The 26,181-nt window shown below is 42.4% G+C and overlaps 1 protein-coding gene and 1 pseudogene across 7 annotated transcripts in view; one reads left to right on the top strand and one right to left on the bottom strand.

The window, feature by feature from the left end:
• Positions 1–11,676: 11,676 nt before the first annotated feature.
• LOC118621854 lies at positions 11,677–11,775 on the bottom strand (annotated as a pseudogene).
• Positions 11,776–13,664: 1,889 nt separating this feature from the next.
• Positions 13,665–26,181, top strand: part of HECTD1 (HECT domain E3 ubiquitin protein ligase 1) — a 102,257-nt gene continuing 89,740 nt past the window's right edge. For all 7 annotated transcript variants that reach the window (XM_036239698.1, XM_036239677.1, XM_036239687.1 and 4 more), the window contains exons 1-2: positions 13,665–13,965; positions 15,238–15,511. In XM_036239698.1, coding sequence (XP_036095591.1) covers positions 15,372–15,511 — 140 coding nt within the window. In that variant the 5' untranslated portion in view covers positions 13,665–13,965; positions 15,238–15,371. The remainder of the gene's footprint in view (positions 13,966–15,237; positions 15,512–26,181) is intronic.

Raw genomic sequence — 26,181 nt, 5'->3', positions numbered from 1 at the left:
AGAGAGGAAGAGAGAGAGAGAGAGAAACATCGACGTGAAAGGGACACATCGAGTGGCTGCCACCCACACAACCAACCAGAACCGGGGACAAACTGCAATCAAAGTACATGCCCTTAGCGGGAACCGAACCTGGGTCTCTCCGGACCGCAGGCTGACGTTCTAACCGCTGAGCCAAATGGGCCAGGGCATAATTCTTTGGAATGGTTAAAGTGAACAGTGGTTCAACCACATGCTGAATGCAATATTACTCAGTTATTTAAAAGATAGTATGTAGCACAATGGGAAAAAAGCTTATAAGTTACCAAAAATCATGTGACAGAATCTTCTAACTATATGATTGATTATAACCATGTAAAACAATTCAGAGACTACTATGATATTGTGATTATTTTTTGGCAAAAGGATTATAAGTGTTTTTACCCTTGCTTTGTTTACTAATTTTCTTCAGTGTGGTTATATTGTTTTCAATAATTAAACTTTTTATTACAAAAAGAAAGAAGATTTCCCCAGAAAGCATTTTTTGGTTCCACCATAAGTTAACACGGTCAGAAATGGCATTGGCTTTTAAGATTTCATGCAGAGAAAAGCTTTCATGGAAAAACAATAAAAAGTCAGATATTTCTCAGGAGCCTTTCAGCCTCTGCCCCTCAGAGGACAAATACCTTGTGCTAAGATTCAATTGTATACCAGGAGTTGAATTTCCCCTCCTTTTAGTTTCTGTCATTGGCCAGCTTGCCTTTCCTGTACCAATGACCTCCAATATCTTGGTCACCTCAAGAAGCTGACTAATCCTGGGTTGTCTTGTTAGACAACCTTTCACACAGTGCCCATTGCTACCCATTGCACAATATATGTGACTGGGAGTGATAAACGTCATGGTTTACATTTGACACCAGTTCCCTTCTCAGAGCCAGCAGCTTAAGCGTGTAAACATCTTGCAGTGCCTTTACAGAAACATTGACATTACGTTCCATGCTCCCTAATGTTGTGTAACATTGGGGAGGTAGAACACCTATAAGAAAGAATCAGAAGCAGATGGGTATGTTAATCACTTACTGCTTTATTTTCGAAGGAAATGAAAAGATGGACATTTATGGGCTATGGCTACAAATAAACTTATTCTTAAGATTTAGAATTCAAGCCCTGGCCAGTGTGGCTCAGCGGTTAGAGTGTCGGCCCGCGGACCAGTGAGTCCCGGGTTTGATTCTGATACCTCAGATATTTGAAAAAATACCTTTGGGTGAGGATTAAAAAAATAAAAATAAAATTTTTTTTTTAATTTAGAATTTAAGAGTTAGAACAAGCAAATGAATTAACATTCTTTTTTTTTTTTTTTTTTAATAAATGTGAGGGTTTGGGGGTTTATTTATTTATTTTTAGAGAGAGTGGAAGGGAGAGAGAGAGAAAGATAGAAACATCGATGAGCGAGCGAGAACATCAATTGGCCACCTCCTACATGCCCCAACTGGGGATCGGGCCCACAACCTGGGCATGTGCCCTGACCAGGAATTGAACCGGCGACCTCTTGGTGCATGGGTCGATGCTTAACCACTGAGCCACACCAGCTGAGCCAAATTAACATTCTTTTAAAAATCATTTTATTACACTGCTGGTGGGAATGCAGACTGGTGCAGCCACTATGGAAAACATTATGGTGTTACCTCAAAAAATTACAAATTGAACTGCCATTTGACCCAGTGATCCCACTTCTAGGAATATACCCTAAGAAGCCTGAAACATCAATCAGAAAGAATATATGTACCCCCATGTTTGTAGCAGCACTATTTACAATAGCTAAGATCTGGAAACAGCCCAAATGTCCATCAGTAGACGAATGGATAAAAAACCTTTGGTACATATACACAACGGAGTACTATGCAGCTGTAAGAAAGAAAGATCTCTTATCCTTTGAGACAACATGGAGGGATCTGGAGAGTACTATCCTAAGCGAAATAAGCCAAGCAGAGAAAGACAAATATCACATGATCTCACTTATTTGTGGAATATAATGAACATAACAGTCTGAGGAACGGGGTAGTCCTAGAGACGTGGAAGTGGGGTACAGACTGACAGTCCCCAGAAGAGGGGGGGGAGATAAACCACAGTATGCATGAACAATGGACATAGACAACAAAGCTGGGGACAGGGTGGGGAGGGAGGGGGAGGTGCATCAGTTGGGGGAGAAGGAGAAACATCTGTAACAAAAATAAATTAATTGCCCTGGCCGGTTTGGTTCAGTGGTTAGAGCGTCGTCCTGCAGTCCAGAAAGACCGGGGTTCGGTTCCCGCTAAGGGCATGTACCTCGGTTGCAGTTTGTCCCTGGCCCTGGTTGGGTTGTGCAGGTGGCAACCACTCGATGTGTCCCTTTCATGTCGATATTTCTCTCTCTCTTCCTCTCTCTCCCTCCCACTCTACCTGAACAAAAAAATGGAAAAAGTGTCCTCAAGTGAGGATAAAAAAATAAAATAAAATATAAATTAGTTAACTTATTAAAAAAAATCATTGCCCTGGCCAGTTTGGCTCAGCGGTTGAGCGTTGGCCTGCGGATCAGAGTCCTAGGATTGGTTCCTGCTAGGGGCACGTACCACACACACACAAAAATCATTTTATTATTTTAAATGAATGAAAGTTAACCAATATCACCCCCAATAAATTCAATAAAAATAAATAAAGTGAAATAAAGTTTACTAGTGGCTCTGGCTGGTTAGCTCAGTTTGTTATACTCTTAATTAGCTAGCTAATATTAAAATAGGAATAGAGCAAAAGAGAAGCCAGACATAAGCATGGTCATCAGGACAGCTTCACCAGGAAGCTGCAACTTTATGCTCCACACTGGTCCAACCCCTGCAAATCACTAGGGGAAGGGAAAAGGGGGCATGTGCGGTAAAGTCAGGATGGCTGGAGGAGGTGCTTGCCTGTCAGTTGAACTTGGGGAAAAGTTAATTGGCTAGGGGTGTGGAGTACTTGAAATCATGTAAGGTTAAAATCCCCAAAGAAACTTTCTCTTGTACTCCTGTGTCTCTCTTCCTCCGTGACCTGCAACTGCCCATGCACTAGCCCGCCAACTGGCCATGTGGACCCCATATGCAATAGACTGCAGCTGGGAACACAAGCCAACCTGACCCAATGCTGGACTGGACTGTGCTTTAATATGGAGTGGAAACTCTGGGCAGTGGTTTTGATCTTAGCTCTGCTGAAGATAAGGCTGGACTTTTTCCATGGCAAGCCAGAGGGAGATGGACCCTTGGAAACTCAGGGGTTTATTTATTATGTGTGGTACATGCCCCTAGTGGGAATTGAACCCCGGACTCTGGTCTGCAGGCTGACACTCAACCGCTGAGCCAAACTGGCCAGGGCGAAACTTAGGGGTTTAATTCCATGCAAATAAATATCACTCATCCTCCTGTGGAAATCTCAGGAAATTCCTTTCCCTGTGATACTGCAAGAATTCCACTTCCACCAGCGACAGGTGGGGACTCAGAGGACACCCCACCAATAACAAGTTGGTTAGAGCGTCGTTCCAATATGCCAAGGTTGTGGGTTCAATCCTGGTCAGGGCACATACAAGAATCAATCAATGAATGCATAAATAAGTGGACCAACAAATAGATGTTTCTCTCTCTCACCGCCCCCCCATCCCTCTTAAAAAAAAAAAATCAACCAATAACTATAAATATATGGAAAAACAAATCAATGTTTTTGTCTCTCTCCTTTCCTCTCTATCTAAAATAAATAAAACTTTAAAAACATTACAAAAAAAGCTTATTAGTGAAGCAGTGAGACAGAGTGGCTACTCCACCGACATGAATTAAAATTCTTTTTTTTAAAAATCCTCACTCGAGCCCTGGCCGGTTTGGCTCAGCGGTTAGAGCGTCGGCCTGTGGTCCGGAGAGACCCGGGTTCGGTTCCCGCTAAGGGCACGTACCTTGGTTGCAGTTTGTCCCCGGCCCTGGTTGGGTCGTGTGGGTGGCAACCACTCGATGTGTCGCTTTCACGTCGATGTTTCTCTCTCTCTCTCTCCCACTCACTCTATCTGAACAAAATATCGAAAAATGTCCTTGGGTGAGGACAAAAAAAAATAAAAAATAAAAAAAAATAAATAAATAAAAATCCTCACTCGAGGATATTTTTCTATTTTATTTTTTTTAATCTTTACCCGAGGATATTTTTCTATTTATCTTCAGATAGAGTTGGAGGGAGAGAGAGGAAGAGAAAAGGAGAAAGAGAGAAACATAGACATGAGAGGGACACATCAACTGGTTGCCTCCCACACGACCCAGAACAAGGCTGGGGCTAACTGAAACCGAGGTACATGCCCTTCACCGGACTCGAACCCGCGACTCTTTGGTCTGCAGCCGACGCTCTAACCGCTGAGCCTAACTGGCTAGGGCGGAGGTTTTTTTTATCCTCACCCAAGGCCTGGCTGGTGTGGCCCAGTGGTTGAGCACTGACTCATGCACCAAGAAGTCGCTGGTTCAATTCCTGGTCAGAGCACATCCCCAGATTGTGAACCAAGTCCCCAACTGGGGGCATGCAGGAGGTGTCCAGTTGATGTTCTCGCTCATGGATTTTTCTATCTCTCTCTCCCTCTCACTTCCTCTCTCTCTAAAAATCAATGCAGAAAAAAAAAATCCTCACCTGAGGATATTTTTCCATTTATCTTCAGATAGAGTGTGAGGGAGAAAGAGAGAAACATTGATGTGAGAGAGACATCCTGCAGGACCCCAACCAGGGCCAGAGACTGAACCACAGCCGAGGTCAGCTCTGTATAAGTATTTGTAAGTTAATTTTATTTATTTATTTATGTTTTGTTAATCTTCACCCGAGGATATTTTACCTTTTTTTTAATCTTCACCCGAGGACATTTTTTTCCATTTTCTGTTCAGATAGAGTGGGAGGGAGAGAGAGGGAGAGACAGAGAGAGAGAAACATCGATGCAAAAGGGACACATCGAGTGGCTGCCACCCACACGACCAACCAGGGCCGGGGACAAACTGCAACCGAGGTACGTGCCCTTAGTGGGAACCGAACCCGGGTTTCCCTGGACGGCAGGCCAACACTCTAACCACTGAGCCAAACCGGCCAGGGCCCTTTTTTTTTTTTTTTAAAGCGTGGAAGGGGTTCTGGCCAGTTTAGCACAGCAGTTAGAGCGTCAGCCTGTGGACTAGAGAGTCCCGGGCCCTGGTTGGGGTCGTGTGGGTGGCAACCACTTGATGTGTCTCTCATGTTGATGTTTCTCACTCTCTCTTCCCCCCTCTCTCCCTCCCACTCTATCTGAAGATAAATGCAAAAATGTCCTCCAGTGAGGATAAAAAAATAAAAAAGAGTGGACGGGAAGGAGGGAGAAAGAGAGAGATGAGAGAGTTGAGAGAGAGATGTGAGAGAGACACATCGATTAGTTGCTTCCCACACTGGGCCAGGAATCAAACTTGTGACCCTTTGGGCTGACTGTCTAACTGCTGAGCCAAACTGACCAGGGCTGTAACTGAATTTTAAAGGTACCCTTTCCCTTCATTTTCTCCTAGAATGTTACCTCTTTTTAAATTTTTATTTTATTATTTATTTATTTATTTATTTTAGCGGGAGGAGGAGAGAGAGGAAGAGAGAGAGAAACATCAACATGAGAGAGACACACTGACTGGTCTCCATCCGCACAACACCAACAAGGAGGGAGGGGGGCAAACCGCAACCAAGATATGTGCCCTTAGTGGAAACTGAACCCGGGACTCTGGTCCACAGGCTGACAGTTTAACTGCTGAGCCAAGCTGGCCAGGGCTTTTTATTTTATTTTTTTTGTACATGCCCCTAGTGGAAACCAAACCTGGGACTCTCTGGTCCACAGGCCGACGCTCAACTGCTGAGCTAAACTAGCCAGGGCTATTTTTACTTGTTTGAATGTTACTTCTTCATTATATAACAACAAAAATAAAAACATAAACTACTTTGAGTTTTAAAAAGCTCAAATATAACTACAGCAATCTCTCTTGGCATAGATATTAGGTTAAATAATTTCATAATTTAAAATTAAGAAACATTTCTATCCAGTTGCCTCAAAAAATAGTATGTCAGTATTGCTTCCTATATCCTCCTGGATCTCCCATGTATTATTTAAAAATCATTTTTATGGGACTTTCAAACATACACAAAAGTATAAATACTAGTATAATGAACCTCCATGCTCCTATGACCCAGATTCAATAGTTAACCTCACTCAATAATGGATTTGTGTTTCATCTATACTGTACCTACTATTCCCTCAAATTATTTTGAAGCAAATCCTCGTTATTATCATATAATTTCATTAGTAAATAATTTAGGATGCCTCTCTAAGTGATGAAGACTCTTTATCAGAAAATATATCTATCATACAATTATCATAGATAAAACAATTAACAATAATTCCTTAATAGCATATATCCAGAAGGAAAAACTTCAAGTTTATTCATTCATCACATAGGTCTTTTCACTAATGCACACTTTAAAATCTGTACTAAGCCCTGGCCAGTGTGGTTCAGCGGTTAGAGCATACCCAGGTCCAGAGATACCCAGGTTCAGTTCCCGCTAAGGGCGCGTACCTCGGTTGCGGTTTGTCCCCAGCCCTGGTTGGGTTGTGCAGGTGACAACCACTCTTGTCCCTTTCGCGTCAATGTTTCTCTCTTTCTCTCCCTCCTACTCTCTCTGAACAAAAAATGAAAAAATGTCCTCGGGTGAAGATAAAATAAAATAAAATTGCTTACATTTTAAAAAAAAAAAGCAAAATCTGTACTAAGAAGATACATTTTTTTTTTTCTTAAAAAAGAAGATACAATTCTTTTTTTATTCTCACCCAAGGACATGTTTCCATTTTTTGTTCAGATAAAGTGGGAGGGAGAGAGAGGGAGAGAGAGAGAGGGAGAGAAACATCGACGTGAAAGGGACACATCGAGTGGCTGCCACCCGCACGACCAACCAGGGCCGGGGACAAACTGCAACCGAGGTACATGCCCTTAGTAGGATCCGAACCCAGGTCTCTCTGGATCACAGGCCAATGCTCTAACCTCTGAGCCAAACCGGCCATGGCAGAAGACAATTCTTTATAGAAGTTAGGTTCTTAAACATTTTCTGTTGAATGAATTTTTGTAAATGAGATATTACTTTTCTTTTAAATAAGCTTATAAGGTAATTAACATGTGCCCAAGATTGCTAATAAAGATTAACAATCTTTTTATTCTTATTTTATTATTATTTAAAAAATAAATCAGACAAGGGGAAAGTTTTTTTTAAAAAAAGAACAGGTTAGTCCGGCTGGTGTGGCTCAGTGGTTGAGCACCAAGAGGTCGTCGGTTCGATTCCTGGTCAGGACACATGCCTAGGTTATGGGCTGGATCCCTGTTGGGAGGAATGCAGGAGGCGGCCTATTGATGTTCTCTCTCATCGATGTTTCTATCTCTCTCTCCCTTTCCCTTCCTCTCTCTCTAAAATCAATAAAGAAAAAAAAAAAAAAGAACAGGTTATTGATTTTTTAGAGAGACAGGAAGGGAGAAGAAAGAAATACCGATATGAGAGTGGAACATCAATCTGCTGCCTCCTGCATGCCCCTTACCTGGGGCCAAGCCCACAACCCAGGTATGTGCCCTTGACTGGGAAAGGAAACCAGCAACCTCCCCATGCACAGGACACCCAGTAAACGGAGCCACACCGGCCATGGCAACAACAATCTTTTTATTTATTGGCAAGAATAATTTTCCTCTCAAACAACAAGTGCAGGTGAGGGTGTGGAGTTAAGAGGACTCTAGTACACTGCTGGTGGGAATGCAGACTAGTGCAGCCACTATGGAAAACAATATGGTTTTTCCTCAAAAAATTAAAAATTGAACTGCCATTTGACCCAGTGACCCCATTTCTAGGAATATACCCTAAGAAGCCTGAAACACCAATCAGAATAAATATGTGTACCCCTATGTTCATAGCAGCACTATTTACAATTGCTAAGATCTGGAAACAGCCTAGGTAACCATCAATAGATGAGTGGATAAAAAAGCTGAGGTACAGCCCAGCCAGTGTGGCTCAGTCATTGAGCGTCGACCCATGCACCAAGAGGTTGCCAGTTTTCTCAGGGCACATGCCCAGGTTGTTGTCCAAATCCCTTGTGAGGGACATGCAGAAGGCGGACAGTAGATGTTCTCTCTCATCGATATTTCTCTCTCTCTCTCTCTCTCTCCCTCTCCCTCTCCCTATCTACAATCAATAAAGAAAATAAATAAATAAATCAATAAAGAAAAAAAAAGCTGAGGTACATACACACAATGGAATACTATGCAGCTATAAGAAAGAAACATCTCGCCCTGGCCGGTTTGGCTCAGCGGTTGGAGCGTCGGCCTGCGGTACAGAGAGACCCGGGTTCGGTTCCCGCTAAGGGCACGTACCTCGGTTGCAGTTTGTCCCCGGCCCTGGTTGGTCGTGTGGGTGGCAGCCACTCGATGTGTCTCTTCGCATCGATGTTTCTCTCTCTCTCTCTTCCTCTCTCTCCCTCCCGCTCTATCTGAACAAAAAATGGTAAAATGTCCTCGGGTGAGGATAAAAAAAAAAAAAAAGAAAAAAAAAGAAAGAAACATCTCTTATCCTTTGAGACAACATTGAGGGAGCTGGAGATTATTATGTTAAACCAGTGGTTCTCAACCTTTCTAATGGTGCACCCTTTAATACAGTTCCTCATGTTGTGGTGACCCCCAACCATAAAATTATTTTTGTTGCTACTTCATAACTGTAATTTTGCTACTGTTATGAATCACCATCGGAAATATGTGTTTTCCGATGATCTTAGGCGACCCCTGTGAAAGGGTTGTTCGACCTCTAAAGGGGTCATGAGCCACAGGTTGAGAACCGCTGTGCTAAACAAAATAAGAAAGAGAAGGACAAATATCACTTATTTATGGAATATAATGAACAAAATAAGGTGATGAACAAAATAGACCCAGAGATAGAAGTAGGGTTCAGACTGACAAAGTTCAGAGGAGGGGTGGTGGGGAGGGAAGATATAAACCAAAGAATTTATGCATATAAGTATAACCAATGGACATAGACAACAATGCTGGGGAGGGTGTCAGTGGGGAAAAAAGAGAAACATCTGTAACAAAAATAAATTAATTAAATTAAAAAATAAAACAAACAAAAAAAGAATGATTTTCCTCAAAACAAAGGGTACAGGGTGTTTATTTTATTTATTTATTATTATTTTTTTTTATCCTCACTCGAGGAGATTTTTGCATTCATCTTCAAATAGAGAGAGGTAGGAAGAGAGAGAGAGAAACATTGATGTGAGAGAGACACATGCACTGGTTGCCACCCACAGGACCCCAACCGGGGCCGGGGACAAACTGCAATGGAAGTACATGCCCTTAGCAGAAACCAAACCCAGGTCTCTCTCAACCATAGGCCGATGCTCTAACTGCTGAGCCAAATTGAACAGGGCAATTTATTAAAAAAATATTTTTAAAAAATTGATTTGAGAGAGAGGGGGAGAGAGAGAAACATCGATGAGAGAGAACACTGATTGGCCACCCCCTGCATGCCCCCCACTGGGGACTAGGCCCACAACCTGGGCATGTGTCCTGACTGGGAATTGAACCGGCACCCTCTTGGTGCATGGATCAATGCTCAATCACTGAGCCACACCGGCCGGGCTATAGAAGGGGTTTTAACCTTGGAGCAAAAACAACTAACTAGAAGCATAAAGCACATAAGTTTTACAACTACTATTTTGTTTTGTCTTCACTATCAAAGGATATATGATGGATATTGTGAACCTTGTAAAAAATCATCAAAATCCTATAATTTATGTTTAAATACATCATTTTGGATCTTTAGAGATTCTATACTATAAGATTAAATTTTGGGCCCTGGTTGGTGTGGCTCAGTTGGTTTGACTTAGTCCCCTTGCACAGAAGGGTTGCTGGCTTGATTCCCAGTAGGGGCTCATGCCTGGGTTGCAGGCTCAGTCCTAGGTTGGGTGGCAAGCAGGAGGCAGCAAATTGGTGTTTCGCTCCCACATTGATGTTCTCTCTCTCTTCCTCTCCCTTTCTTTCTAAATTCTATAAACATATCTTTTAAAAAATATTAGATTTTGGTTTTATCCTTTTTGATCCTGTAAATGGATCCCAGTGACTATGTATATATTGAAGATCCTTCAAGAAAGGGGGGTCAAAAGGCAGCCTGTTCCCTCTGCTGTCCCAAGAGAAGCTCTCTTCATATCTCCATGCCTCTCCACATGATCCTCCTAAGGTCTGGCCAGCTCCAATTCAACACCTGAGATCCAGTTCAACATCTTTTTTTTTTTTTTTTTAATCCTCACCTGAGAATATTTTTCCATTGATTTTTAGATAGAGTGGGAGGGAGGGAGAGAGAGAGGAACATCAATGTGAGAGAGACACATGGATTGGTTGCTTCCTGCATGACTCCAACTGGGGCCAGCGATTGAACCTGCAACCCAGGTATGTGCCCTTGACTGGGAACCAAGACTCTTTGAAAGTCTTTGGACCAATGCTCTAACTGCTAAGCAACACCAGCCCGGGCATAGTTCACACATAATTTTTCATGCCTTCTGAGATGCCATCACATCCTTGATGTTCTCATTGTAACTGACAATATTATGTGGTAAGTCTATCATAGAGGCAGATATAGGAAGTGAGTATTGACATCTACCTTCTCCTAGACTTTTACAGTTCATTGAAGATGAAGTCTGTGACTTAATCACTGTGCCTTACACTGTGTCTGGCACATAGTAATTCTCAATGTTCATTATTCTTAAATTTTGACATTAAGGTAAAATATCAGCTTGTAAACATATCCTGGTTTCTTGGGACAAACATTTAAGTATGTTCAGTTGCCTTCATCTGGATCTTCTGTTTTCTTCAAGGCTTTATTCATTTCTTTTAGTGCTCTTGTTCTCGGATCTCATATTTGAATTTAAAATAATACAATAAAAAAGTCACAGCATTTTGTGAGTAAAGTTTCTTTAAAACATATTACAGTAATTAATTTTGGTGGCAAGAAATGGGTAGTAGGCCCTGGCCGGTTTGGGTCAGTGGTTAGAGCGTCATCGGCCTGCGGTCCAGAGAGACCGGGGTTCGGTTCCCACTAAGGGTGTGTACCTCGGTTTCAGTTTGTCCCCAGCCCTGGTTGGTTGTGTGGGTGGCAGCCACTCGATGTGTCCCTTTCACGTCGATGTTTCTCTCTCTCTCCCTCCCACTCTACCTGAAAAAAAATGGAAAAAATGTCCTCGGGTGAGGATAAAAAAAAGAAATGGGTAGTAGGGATAGAGATGGTGAACAAATAAAGCAGCGGTTCTCAACCTGTTGGTTGCAACCCCTTTGGGGGTTGAACAACCCTTTCACAGGGGTCACCTAAGACATAACAGTAGCAAAATTACAGTTTTGAAGTAGCAACAAAAATAATTTTATGGTTGGGGGTCACCACAACATGAGGAACTGTATTCAATGGTTGCAGCATTAGGAAGGTTAAAGTAACATATACCTTCAAAAGCTAGTGAAGAGTAGTCTCTTTTTCTGTTCTGTTTTCTGTTAAGAACATCAACATATTACTAGCTTTCAAGTCCTCTGTGTAGGTTAAAAGACAAATTGAAGTTAATCATTTAAACTCTAATATATTTTTAAAAAGTATTTTAAAGATTTCTTTTCTTTTTTTATGGAACTCTTCATGAATTTGAGTGTCATCCTTGTTCAGGGGTGAAGCTAATCTCTGTATCATTCCAATTTCACTATTTATTTACTTATTTATTTTAATTTATTTTTTGGTTAATCCTCACCCAAGAATATTTTTTCATTGCTTTTTAGATAGAGATAGAGTGGAAGGAAGGGAGGGAGAGAAACATTAGTGTGAGAATGACACATGGATTGGTTGCCTCCCACACAACTGGGGCCAGGATAGAACCTGTGGTATGTGCCAGCTCTAACCACTGAGAAAAACTAGCCAGGGCTATTATTTTTTTTTAGTATATAGGCTGTGGAAGCAAAAATTTTTTTCCATTCTTATTTCTAATACCTAGCTAGGCCTTTCCTTTCTATACTGCTGAAGGATTTCAGCAACCTTCCAGCTAATCTCCTTGTCTAGTTAGTTCTTTTTCGCCATTCTGGACACTCTTGCTCTATAAATCAATCTTACTATGACCCTAATTTTTCCAGTCAGTATTCTAGTCCAGAACTTGTTAGTTACCTCAGCCTACAAATGTTGCATGCCCCCACATTCAAGACCTGCCTACTTTAGCCCTTACCTTCTGTCCTCTTTGTTTATTGCAAATTCTTTGCTTGGGGCACAGGTCCTCTTTCCTTTATCTCAGAACATATCAAGCTTTGCTTGTAATCTTTTCCTTCCCTTGCTGTGTCCACATTCTATCCATTCTTCAAGGTCCAGAAAGAATGCCATTTCCTTTTTTGAAGGTTTTCCTGGCAGCTCCAAGTCACATTTTAGCCCCAAATAATTCTTCTCATGTTTTGTAGTTGTGGCAAGACAATGGAATCCTCCACCCTTTTCTCTTGATCTGTTAACAGGAGACCTAGGGACCATTACCTGGGACAGGGGGAATGTGCTGAAGCATATCTGAAATGAAAATCTGTAATTTCCAGAATACTGGTTCTTCAACCTTATGAAGCAGCTTCTCTGATTTCTTGAAGGAACACGTTTTAACTACTATGATGTGATGCTCAGTTTTGTTTAAAATATGAAAACGTACAATGGGAGTGTCTGGGGCATGGGTTTATTTATCTCACAGAGGGACTGATTCATTCCCTGATTTTAAAAAGAGAGCTATATTCCCATTTCCAATTAATTACATCCTAAATATCTCCAAGTACGTCCTATAAGCAGGCATATTTCATTTTCACTGCGTGTGAAAGAAAACGTTTGAGGTGCATAACCACGGACCTTCTTGAGCCCACGACCCGCAGGAGAGAGTCAAAAGCACACTCGGTGCTGCTGCCTACTGGGGACGCCAATGGGCCTGAATTTATGCTTTTGGGAGCCTCAGTTCTCACATCTGTACAATGGAGATAATACTAGGTATTTACTTCCCAGGGTTGTGGTGAAGGTTTTCTTTCTGGTGGACCGAGGGGCGGCTTGCCTCTAGGGACCGAAGAGAGCCGCTTTTCCTCCCGCGACGCATTTCCGTGCACGAGGAGGAGCGACTTGCGGGGAGGAGGGGAAGCTCGTGGCGGAGCACAGGTCGCCAGGCGGGAGGCTCCGCGAGGAGAGGCTGGGCCGCAGCGTCGGTGCGCAGCGTGGACCCCCCGCAGGAGCGCGCTCAGTGTGCAGACGCCGTGCGAGGCCTGCCGGGCATGCGTGCTCCAGCGTGCCGGGGCAGGGGGCGCGCTCGCATCCACGGCGAAGCGTCAAGTCGTCAGGACGTACCATAGAAAAGCGACAGCTGCCAGGGCCCAGGGAGTCCGAGCCCGGGAGGCCTGAGCGCGCTGGCAGGGCAGCGACGCCTCCGGCCGGTTGGCGCCCCTGCGCCGCTGGCCGACCGGTCTCCGCAGCGCCCCACGTGGCGGACAGCAGGTCCGCCAGGACAGCCCATTTGCTCCGCCCCCACCACGCTCGCCTGCCCTCCTCAGCCTCTCCGCCCAGCTCTCGCCCGACCCTCCTCCCTTCCCCCTCCGGGATCGCGATGGACGCGGCCTCCCCCCGCAGCCGCCGGCAGCACCGCGCGGGCCTCTGAGTTGCGGGGCCTGTGGAGCCGCGTGCCGGGGACGGGACGTGCGCTGGCTTTTGCGGGTCGGGGGAACCTCTCGCTTCTCTGTCACCAGGACCCCGGGGAGGAAGGGGAGGGACGAGGCTCGGCTTTTCCTGTGCCGCCTGCCCGGCTCGACCTGCGCGGCCTGCGGCTTCCTGGGAACTCGAGGGCCGCGGCCGGGCCTGGCTCTGCCCGCGGCCTGCTTGGAGCTGGGCTGGAGCGGTTTGGGACGACCAGAGCTGGTAAGAGCTTGAGGGAGGGGAGGCTGGAGCGCTGTGGGTGGTCGGAAGGGCCTGGCCGGGGCGCCGAGATCCGGATGCCGGGCAGCTGGCCTGGAGCGAGACCCCGGCCCCTGGTGAGGTCGGCTGGGCTGCTGCCGAATCACCCGCTCAGCGCCTTTGTTTCTCTCCAGCGGCGGGGCCCTGCTTGCCCGGGCCCGAGCCCCGGGCGGGCCCCCCCATGCCCTTCAGAAGGGTTCGCTGCCCGGCCCAGCCAGGGACGACCGCCGGGCCTCGGGAGTTCTGGGCCCGCTCCCCGGGGCTCGCCGTCCTGCCCGGCGGCCGTCTCCGGGGCATGGAGGCTTGCTGTTTCTCCTCCAGAACTTCCCCCTCCTCCTGGTCACAGTCGCTAACTTAGCGGGGTTTGGTGCCTGGACACCGGAGGCGCGGGGCTCGGCTGGGCCCGGAGTGGTGGGTCGTCTTTGCTGGTCTCCGCCGTTGGGTGCCCACCGGGGCCCGCCTCTGGATTCTCACACCTGCCTCTGGTTACGTGGGACCCAGGGCTGTTCTTCCATCAGGGCGCTCACAGGCTTTGGTAATGACTTGCCTTTGGAGCTGGCTCTCTGTTTTGTTGTTGTTTTTGTTTTTAACTAACTGCTTCATTCTATGGGGAGGGGGAAAGAGGGCCTTAGATTGGCCTGTATTCTGAAACGTAACGTTTTATTCCATTGTATTTATTTGTAGTATAAAAAAAAACAAACTTTTAAGAACAGTTGACCAGACTGCCAAAATTTCTGACCGAGTCTTTATTCGGAGATAGATCCTGTATCTAATTATCGTTTGTATTTGGACGTCTTAAGAATAAGCAGTGAGTAAATTGAGAAGTCAGCAAAATTTATGACTTTAGAGGTAATTTTAAAGGAGAAACTTAATTTGGAGGGGGATTGGATCAGAGTGCGTAAAGTCTGAATCTAACCCTTATCTGAAGATCAGTTTTGGGTGGAGGAGGGGGGGGTGAAAAGTTTGCTGGAAAAAAAAGAACCTTTAGTAAGGTGTTCTTTGCCTTTTGGCACAGACGTTGGTGATAGCAGTAGTGGGATCTGAAGCTTGTTTGACTGTCTTTGACAAAGAGCTCTGGTTTCCAGTTAAGCAGCAACCTTATCAGCTTATACTCTTGTGCAAAACTTGTTTTTATTTAGTATGGTATATGAAATTGAACTTGAATAAGGAAAGTTGAAAAACTGCTTTAAGCACTATATCCAAAAACATAACTTATGAATCTTTTCTAATTCCTAGGAGGACATCATGAAAATTTGGTTCCAACTGATGCAAAGGGAAAAAATTTAAACCCAAGTTGATCAGTCCTGGACATTTAAAGGAATTTTTCCCCTTTACTTTTTAAATTTAAGCAAAGAAGCTTTTTAAAAAACATGGCAGACGTGGATCCAGACACTTTGCTGGAATGGCTACAGATGGGACAGGGAGATGAAAGGGACATGCAACTAATAGCCCTTGAACAGCTATGCATGCTGCTTTTGATGTCTGACAACGTGGATCGTTGTTTTGAAACGTAAGTACATCACTTCATCATCTTCCTTTGGGGTTGCTGTAGTGACATCTGTTTTAATTTGCTGACTTTAGTTTGTGAAGAATTTTCTTTAGAGAGTTTTAAAGGTATCTTTAAAAAAGTTTCTGCAGTTTTTCATTTACACTTTTCTGTGTAGTAAGCTGAGTAATGATGATTGTGATGGCGCAAATACGTGTTTGTTGAATTAATAGGGATTAGTAGGGAATACATTTTTAACCCATAGCTTGGTTGATTCATTTTCAAAATATGTTATGAACTGGGGAACTACAGATACTTATCTTTAAAGGTAGCTATTGCTGTACCAAGAAATTAACTTGAAATTGATGTGCAAATATAGATGATAATGAACATGTTTATAACTGACCATTTTTCCATAGGTATTAAGTCATAGGACATCCTACTTTTGTTAAGCAAATCATTGGCTGGTAAATTTCAGTTTGGAGGGTATACATTGGATGTTACCCATAATGGCATACTTTCTGGGATACTAGAAACAGATTGTGAAGTTTGGAAAGTTTAAAACAATTTTATTCAGAGGTTAAAATGTATAATTTATGCAGAAATGTAAAAGAGAATTCATTAGTAGATTAACCATTAATGCCATATTTTTTCTCTTACGTGATACTTGCCCAGTAACCCATTCTTCTGAATGCTGAACACGTTTGTTTTTTACTATTTATTTTATATGTCTGTTTACAATTTTGAATTCCAATAATAAGTAGGTGAAAACTCAGATATTTCTATATTTGTTTTAATACAATTTTGAGGTAGTTAATAGAAAATGTTTGAGATGTTGACATAAAATTTGGTATAATTATATTAATTTATTTGAGGTGGGAATAAAGGCAGTATTACTCACTAAATTGATAAAGTATATAGATTTTTAAGTTAATTTTATTTTTTCCAACACCATTATTCCCTCTATGATAAAGTTTTTTGGTCTTCATTTTTAAATGAATTATTATTGAAGATGAATTAATGAATGAATAATTCTCAGTTGTAAATCTCATTAAAACAGTATATACTATTATTATAATAAGAATTCTTACATACAAAATATCCAAATCATAATCTGTTAGTGGCCTATGTATTTCAACTAGGTTTTGTAATGACAAACTGAATACATTGTAATTTAGCCCCTCTGTTAACACTTATTTAGCAGGATTCATAGAAAAGTGAAGTAGATTTTTGAATATTAATAAATTTCATGAGAGATTCTTCCTTAACCTGAGAATTACTTTTGGTATTTTTCATGCCGGGCCGGTGTGGCTCGGTGGTTGAGCGTGGGCCCATGCACCAAGAGGTCGCTGGTTCGATCCCCTGTCAGGGCACATGCCCAGGTTGTAGGCCTGATCCACAGTGCGGGGCATGCAGGAGGTGGCCAGTCGATGTTCTTTCTCATCAATGTTTCTGTCTCTCTTTCCCTTTTCTTTCCTCTCTCTCTAAAGTCAATAAAGAAAAAAAAAATTAAAACAAATAAAAAGTAAGTCATGCCCTGGCTGGTTTAGCTCAGCGGTTAGAGTGTTGGCCCGTGGACTAGAGAGTCCCGGGTTTGGTTCCCGCTGAGGGCATGTACCTCGGTTGCAGTTTGTCCCTGGCCCTGGTTGGGGTCATGTGGGTGGTAGCCAGTCAGTGTGTCTCTCTCACATCAATGTTTCTCTCTCTTCCTCTCTGCCTTCTGCTCTATCTGAAGATAAATGCAAAAAGTGTGAGGAATAAAAAAAGTTAAGTCATACTTGCCAGTCAAATCAGTAGTCATTTCAGTACTAACATATAGCCGAGGTATTTGTAATGGCATTAAATAAAAGTGTTACTATATTAAAAAACTTAAAGGGAATTTTAAAAATCTAAAAATCTCTATATAAAATCCTACCATCATAAATATCATTATTTTTTTATTTTTGCTGCTTGGCTTTTTTCATGATTGATGTAATGTAATTTTAAGAAAGAGGAAATTAAAGTCAGATGAGATATTTTTATTTACTAAGTGAAGATACAAGAGTATTTCAAATTGGAATGTTCAACCCTTTTTCTTGTAGTACTTTATCTATAAAAAAAATAGACATTTGATTAAATTTGTGACTTTTTTAAAGCCTTAGTTTACTGTCTGTTCTACAGCCAGATTTTTCTTGTCACAAGGAAAATTGTCTTGGTTCCTTTAAACCAGAGAGATGTCATGGAAAGAATGGGCTGTGGCATCAGACCTGGGCTTAAATTTTTGGACACTACATGTAATTTAGCTTCTGAGAACCTCACTTTCTTCTATGAAACAGTAGTAATCTTATTTCTGGTAGGCTCCTTGTGAAAAGCAAGGGAAAGCATATATATGAAAAGTGTTTTGAGAAAAGTGGGCTATTAAATGTCATCATTATTAAATACCTAATTTTGAATTTTATTTTCGGACTTTATTTCATGAAACTGTGATGGATTTTGTAGTCTTCTTAAATTTTTTGAAACACCCAACAAATAAGGCAGGAGAAAGCAAGATGACGGGCATATTTTGAATATTGGTGAAAATCTCCTGTACCAACTTGATTTCATAAGATAGTAGCAAATCCATTCTCAGCCTTCTAGATCATGTCCCTGCTATACGCTATCACAGAGCTGGGCTGTGACACAGGGCCGAGATTTACAACTAAGAATTATTCATTTATTAATTCATCTTCAATAAAGTAGTAGTTATGTTGAGTAAAGTGAAAGGTATGTAGTCTATATGTTCAAATATGTTGTTTTGCCTGATTAGCTTGTATTAATAGTTTTTTGTCTGGTTAGTAAAGGCAGATGATATGATAGAAATTTTGTAATGGGATAGATTTGGGTTTAGGTTTTTGTGAAGATTCAATGGGATAATACTTGTGAAATGCCTAGCACAGTGCTTTTTATATAAGTTAATCAAGTGTTTCTTTTCGTTTAACTTAGTATGGTATATGGCTCTTCATTTATTGTACTAGTTTTGCTAGTCTTTTGAAATTCAGGAATATACATTTTTTGAGATGCTTTTTATTAATGCCTGAACGTAAAGTAGTATGCTCTAGAAAGTAAAATTCAGGTTCAGGGTTAGTTTTTGCTTTCACCTGTGATATGTCATTGAGTTAAATTTAGTAATAAGTTTTAAATTTAATGTTAAAAATGAGTACTTTTGCATTTACATTAAAATAGATGATCATCATCCATATTGTCATAACTAGATGGGTCCTGGGCAGTTGTGTATCCTGCTACTAAATCTTCAGAAAATACAATGTAAAACTTATTTCTTCTAGGAAGAATTTAAGATCTCCCCAGAAAATCTAGAAAATGGAATATTAGGGGTAGATTGCTTTTAGGTACCAGAGGCTCACCCTGTTTAAAAAAAGATTTTTTGCCCTGGCCGGTTTGGCTCGGGTTGGAGCATTGGCCTGTGGACCAGAGAGTCCCGGGTTTGGTTCCCTACAGGGGCACGAATAAATAAAAAAAAAAAAAATTAAAAATAAAAAAAGATTTTTTTTTCACTTAATTATGAGGGCAAAAACGGATATACAGTAAAAAGTTTCTCCCTTTCCTGTCTGCTGACTAATAAGTTCTCCTCTCTAGAAGCAACCACCATTAATCATTTTTCTAGTGTATATCCTTCGAGAGATATCCCAAGGAAGACCGCCATGAGTCTCAATTCCAAAGTTGTTGAATCCAGTGGTATACAACCTCCTGTTATATATTTACATTAAAAGATAAATAATACAACAGGACAAGGCTTTTTATTTTATTTTTTGTTAATCCTCACCCGAGGATATTTGTCCACTGATATTTAGATAGAATGGAAGGAAAGGAGGGAGGGAGAGAGAGAAACATCAGTGTGAAGGAGACACTTCGGTTGGTTGCCTCCTGCACGACCCCAGCCAGGTTGAGGATTAAACCCCTAACCCAGGTACGTGCCCTTGACTGAAATTGAACCTGTAATCCTTTGGTCCGTGGGCCAACGCTCTAACTGCTGAGCCAAACCAGCCAGGGCACAGGACAAGGCTTTTAAATAAATCTTTTCGTCTTTTTATTTTATGTCAGGTTAGAGATATGGTGTTGATCAAAGATACAGTCTCTGCTGTTATAGTCCCTAGTAGTCTAATAGGGAAGACAGGTATTAAGTAATTAAAAAATTGTGGTTATAAATTGCGATAAGTGCCATGAAGGAAAAGTTCAGTGTTCTGTGACAGCTTATAGCAGGGACATGACCTAGAGGGCTGAGGATGGTTAAAATGATTTTCTTGAGTAAATGTTTTTTCCTAGAGATATGCAGGGTGAATAAGAGTTTGCCAGGTGGCCCTGGCCGGTTTGGCCCAGGGGTTAGAGCATCAGCCTGTGGACCAGAGAGTCTCGGGTTCGGTTCCCGCTAAGGTCACGTACCTCAGTTGCAGTTTGTCCCTGCCTCCGCTTGGAGTCATGTGGGTGGCAGCCACTTGATGTGTCTCTCTCACGTCGATGTTTCTCTCTTTCTTTCATCCTCTCTCTCTCCCTCCCGCTCTATCTGAAGATAAAAAAAAAAGTTACCAGATGAAGTTTGAGGAGGTGTAGTAGAAGGGTATTCAAAGGGAAGGCAATGTGTGAAGAATTTGAAGTGAGATTAAGTATGGCATGACTGAGGAACTTGGAAAAAGCTAATGTGACTGGGGCAAGGAAAAGTTGCTGGAGAGCTGGGTTGAGGTAGGTTCATGATCAGATGGAATCGTTTGTATGCAAAGTAAAGCTTTTGGTTTTATCTCTAGAGCAATGGGAAGGCATTGAACTGCAGTGAAAGAGTGATGTGATTAATTTTAAAAAAATGTTACCAGTTTTATGGAGAATAGTTGAGAACAAATTATTGTAAACTGTTCGGTTATAATCCAGAGAGAGGATTGTTGCAAAAAAAAGTAGAAATAAGTGGATGGACTTGAGACATATTTAGGAGGTAATATTGAACTTGTTGAATGATTGGTTATGAGAGTGAGAAAGGAGGAGGTGTCATGGATGACTGTGGTTACAGTAGATGATGATCCCATTCAATGAGAGAGAACAAAAATTGAGTGGATTTTTTTTTTTATCCTCACCCGAGGACATTTTTCCATTTTTTGTTCAGGTAGAGTGGGAGGGAGAGAGAGGAGAGAGAGAGAGAGAGAGAGAGAGAGAGAGAGAGAGAGAGAGAGAGAGAAAGAAATATCGACGTGAAAGGGACACATCGAGTGGCTGCCACCCGCACGACCAACCAGGGCTGGGGACAAACTGCAACCGAGGTATGTGCCCTTAGTGGGAACCGAACCCAGGTCTCTCTGGACTGCAGGCCGATGCTCTAACCGCTGAGCCAAACCGGCCAGGGCTGAGTGGGTTTTTAACCCATGTTTAAGTTAGTAAAATCATGTACTGGTCATGTGAAAAATATTGGTCTACTGAGTTATACGGATATTCTAAATTGACATATGTCTTTCTACATTATCAAAAACACATTTGCTAATATGACTACTGATTTCATCAGTATCTTAAAATATTTGGAAGCTGTCAGTCTCATGGTGGAAGACAACAAGTTTTCCAAAATTGTAATTTTTGGTTCAACACTTGAATGTTATCAATGGCAGCAAATACAGTACTATCAAATTGTTTTCCTTGAAGTGGAAGGCGTACTTGGTAAAATTTTGAGATAATTTTTGCCAGATATTCAGGTCTGAATAACCACAGTTGTCTGAAGTTCTTTCAAATAAAAATGGTGGCCCTGGCTGGTTTGGCTCAGCGGTTAGAGCATCGACCTACGGTCCAGAGAGACCCGGGTTCGGTTCCCGCCAAGGGCGCGTACCTCGCTTGCAGTTAGTCCCTGGCCCTGGTTGGTTGTGCGGGTGGCAGCCACTCGATGTGTCCCTTTCACGTCGATGTTTCTCTCTCTCTCTCTCTCTCTCTCTCTCTCTCTCTCTCTCTCTCTCTTCCTCTCTCTCCCTTCCACTCTATCTGTATAAAAATGGAAAAATGTCCTCGGGTGAGGATAAAAAAAAAACAAAACATCAAATAAAAATGGTGTTGCATGAAAAAAGTGGCTAATTGGGCTCTCTAAAGGTTGTATAAGTACTTTTCCTTAACACAGCCATCATGTTTTGGTATGAAGAAGTGCTTTATGTTTACTTCCCATTTCCTTAAGTAGAATATTAAAAAAATGTACTCAGCCCTGGCCGGTTTGGCTCAGCGGTTAGAGCGTCGGCCTGCGGTCTCGAGAGACCCGGGTTCGGTTCCCGCTAAGGGCATGTACCTCGGTTGCAGTTTGTCCCCGGCTCTGGTCAGTCGTGCGGCTAGCAGCCACTCGATGTGTCCCTTCACGTCGATGTTTCTCTCTCTCTGTGTTCCTCTCTCCCCCTCCTACTCTACCTGAACAAAAAAAGAAAAATGTCCTAGGGTGAGGATAAAAAAAGCAAAACAAACAAACAAAAAAATGTACTCAAAGTTTGAGATTAGTGAAATAAATTTTTTTGTTTCTCCAAGGCCATTCTTAGTAAAGTTGGAATTTTAAAATTTCCATGCCAAACTTGGTAGTACAGACTAATAAGTAGTACAGTTTAGTGCCACCACCTTGATTCATGCTAATGTGTCATCAGTTTTATCCACCATTGCTTTTGCATCATTACTTTACATGCCAACACAGGAAAGAAAGTTATTCAAGAAGAGAAAGGACAGTATGGTGAGAAAGGTCAAGTAGGGTGAAGACTAAAAGGTGTCCTTTTGCCCTGGGCACTTTGGCTCAGCGGTTGGAGCGTTGGCCTGCCGTCCAGAGAGACCCGGGTTCGGTTCCCGCTAGGGGCATGTACCTCTGAGGATAACAAATAAATAAATAAAAATAAATAAATAAATAAATAAATAAATAAATAAATAGTGTCCTTTTGTCCTGCCCTTGTGGCTCAGTGGTTGAGCCTAGACCCATACAGAGGTTGCGGATTCCCAGTCAGGATGCATGCCCCATTTTCAGGGAGTAGAGGGGTGTGCAGGAGACAGCCAGTCAATGTTGATGTTTTGTTCTCATCTGTGTTGCTGTCTGCTTCTCTCTCCCTCTTCCTTCCTCTCTCTCTCAAATCAATAAGAATATATTTAAAAAAAAAATAAATAAAAGATGTCCTTTGAATTTAGCAATATTTTCAAGGTCATTGATCTTAATTGAGGACTCAGAGTGATGATGAGTGGCAGATTTGAATGGGTTGAGTAAGTAGGAAGTGAAGAAATGGAGATAGAGTACAGAAAACTTTTTTGAGAAGTTGGATTGGAGTGGGGTGTGGGCTCTTTTTTTTCTGTAGTCCTTGCCTGAGGATATTTTTTTCCCATTGATTTTTATTTTATTTTATTTATTTTTATTTAAAAATATTTTTATTGATTTTGTTTTTTAGAGAGAGGAAGGGGACAGAGATAGAAACATCTATGTGAGCCCTGGTCAGTTTGCTCAGTGGTTAGAGCGTTGGCCCACAGACCAGAAACATCTATGTGAGAGAGAAGCATTAATTGTCTGCCTCTTGCACATCCCCTACTGGGGACTGACCTGCAACCCCACGTGTACCTTGACCAGGAACAGAACCAAGACCTCTCAGTCCATGGGACAATGCTCAATCCACTGAGCCACACCAGCTGGGCTCCATTGAGTTTTAGAGTGGAAGGGAGAGAGGGAGGGAGGAGGGAAGAGGAGGAGGAGGAGAAGAAGGAGAGAGAGAGAGAGACAGAGAGAGAGAGAGACAGAGACAGACATTGATGTGAGAGAGACACATTGATTGGATGCCTTCCACATGTGCCCCATCCCACCTGAACCTGCAACCCAAGTACAATGTGCCCTTGACCAGGAATCTCACCTGAGATTCTTCAGTGTGCCAGATGATACTCTAACCACTGAGCACATGGGCTAGGCCTTTTCTTTTGAAGCTCAAAATGATAGAATGGATAAACTTGGGCATGTGCCCTGACTGGGAATTGAGCCAGCAACCTCTTGGTGCATGGGTTGATGCTCAACCACTAAGCCACGCTGGCCAGACTTAATGTGTTTTTAATTGATTTAAGAGAGAGAAGAAGGGAGAGAGAGAGAGAAAAAGAACATTGATGTGAGAGAGAAACATCGATTGTTGCCTCCTGCATGCACCCTGAGCAGGGATCGAACCGATAACCTGAGCATGTGCCCTGACTAGGAATCGAATTGGCAACATTTTCATGCATTGAACGACACCCAACCAACTGAGCCACACCAGCCAGGGCTTGTTTTTCTTTTCAATCCAGCCTGATAATCTGTTTTGAATTGGTGAGTTTAGACCCTTTACATTTAATGTAATTTTTGGTATGTTTTGGATACATGTTTAACATTATATTATTTGTTTTCTGGTTTTTTGTTTGTTTCTTCTTCAACTCTATTTTCTGGACCAGTTTTTTTCTCCTTTCTTTCTGGTACTCCAGTGGCGCAAATGTTATACTTTTTCTTTTTTTGTATTTTTTTTTATTCTCACCCAAGGACTTTTTTCCATTTTTTTGTTCAGACAGAGTGGGAGAAAAAGAGAGGAAGAGAGAGAGAAAAGAAACATCAACATGAAAGGGACACATCGAGTGGCTGCCCCCCGCACAGCCCTGCCCCAACCAGGGCCAGGGACAAACTGCAACCAAGGTATGTATGTGCCCTTAGTGGGAACCGAACCCAGGTCTCTATGGACCGCAGGCCAACGCTCTAACCTCTGAGCCAAACTGGCCAGGGCACAAATGTTACACTTTTTGATATGTTCTCTCAGGTCCCTAAGATTCTGTTTCTTTTTTTCCTCAATCTTTTTTCTCTATTCTTCAAATAGGATAATTTTTATTGATCTGTGTTGAAGTTCACTGACTGTGTCATCTTCATTCCGCTCTTGAGCCAATCCAGTGAGTCCCTGTTACCCTCAGTTGTATTTGTCATTTCTAAAATTTTTATTTAGCCATGGCCGATTTGGCTCAGCGGTTGGAGCATTGGCCCGAGGGTTCATTTTCGGTCAAGGGCACGTACCTTGGTTTTGGTTCAGTCTCTGGCCCTGGCTGGGGTTGTGCAGGAGACAACCAATCAATGTGTGTCTCTCATCTCAGTCCATGTTTTTCTCTCTCTCTCTCTCTTCCTCTCCCTCCCTCCTACTCTATCTGAACATAAATGGAAAAATATCCTCAGGTGAGGATTTAAAAAATAAAATAAATACATTTATCATTTATTGTTTTTCACACTTTTTATTTACTATTTGGAAAAGTCTGTTTTCAGTCATTTAGAAAAAGTTATCATTTACCTCATGGAATACAGTTATAGCTAATTTAGAGTCCTCTCTGATAATTTTAACATGTAGGTTGTTTCAAGCTTAACATTTGTTGACTGTCTTCTTGAATTGGACAGATCAGATTGTACTGATTCTCTGTGATTCAAGATATTTTGAATTTTATCGTAGACATTTGGAGTATTATATTGTCAGAGTCTGGATTTTATAACAATCCTCTGGAGTATGTTGATTTTGTTGTGACATACAGTTAACCTGAGTAGATTAGACTGCAAGTTCTGTCTTGCCCACTGTGATTGGTGGTTTGAATGTAGGTGGCTTGAATGTCAGCAGTTTTAGAGGCCTTTGTTATGATGTTTGGGTCAACTGAATGTGTCATTCAGAGTTTAGTCTGGGACTTGGGTGGTAGATTATGTCATAGTTCTGTTGTCAAAGTCATTAGCTCTGTTCTCCACACGTACAGTTTGGAGGAGAGCTCGGGATTTGTATTAGGGATCCCTTTTCTAGCTCTTTTCTCTCTGAGACTTCCCTTCATCTTGTGGCTACCAGGAGCCCTTTTTTACCTGGTGTTCTAGCTAGAAAGCTGGGACTCTCTTGCACTTTAGCCACACTTCTCTTCACTTCTTCTCTTTTTTCCCCTTGTGTTGTCATACAATTTCTGGGACTGGGACTACCCTGGAGGCGAAAGTGATGAGAGAAAAGAAAGAAGAGCCCTGGCCGGTTTGGCTCAGCGGTTAGAGTGTCAGCCTGTGGTCCTGTGGTCCGGAGAGACCTGGGTTCTGTTTTTCGCTAACGGCACATACCTTGGTTGCAGTTTGTCCCTGGCCCTGGTTGGGTTGTGTGGGTGGCAACCACTCGATGTGTCCCTTTCAGGTCGATGTTTCTCCCTCTCTCTACCCCTCTCCCTCCTGCTCTATTTGAACAAAATATCGAAAAATGTCCTCAGGTGGAGATAAAAAAAGAGAGAGAGAGAGAAGAAAATAATAGGATTCCTCTCTAGCTATTTTGACCACAGGTGTTCCTTTTTTCTTTCTTTCTTTTTTTTATATATATTTTTATTTGAGTTTTAGAGAGAAGAAGGGAGAGGGAGAAAGAAACATCGATGTGAGAGTGAAACATTGAATTGCCTGCCTCGTGCATGCCCCTTACTGGGGCTCGAGCCTGCAGTCCAGGCATCTAACCAGCAACCTTTCAGTGCACAATGCCTAACCAACTAAGCCACACCAGCCAGGGCATGGGGTTCTTTTTCTTAGTTCTCATTATTCCTGGGCCTTAGATGCTGTGACACCACCATTGAACTGTGCATGTGCTGTTCACAGTTTTATCTGGGGCTTCACTTGGGGCTGGCTTTGGGGCCAGCCTGGGAGGAATAAACCCGAGGAATTTGTCCTCATACCCTCTGGCTTACAGAGGCACCTTTTC

The sequence above is a fragment of the Molossus molossus genome, unplaced genomic scaffold, assembly GCF_014108415.1.
Source record: "Molossus molossus isolate mMolMol1 unplaced genomic scaffold, mMolMol1.p scaffold_m16_p_1, whole genome shotgun sequence".
Classification (NCBI taxonomy): Eukaryota; Metazoa; Chordata; class Mammalia; order Chiroptera; family Molossidae; genus Molossus; species Molossus molossus.
This window is presented reverse-complemented; position numbering and strand designations above follow the sequence as displayed.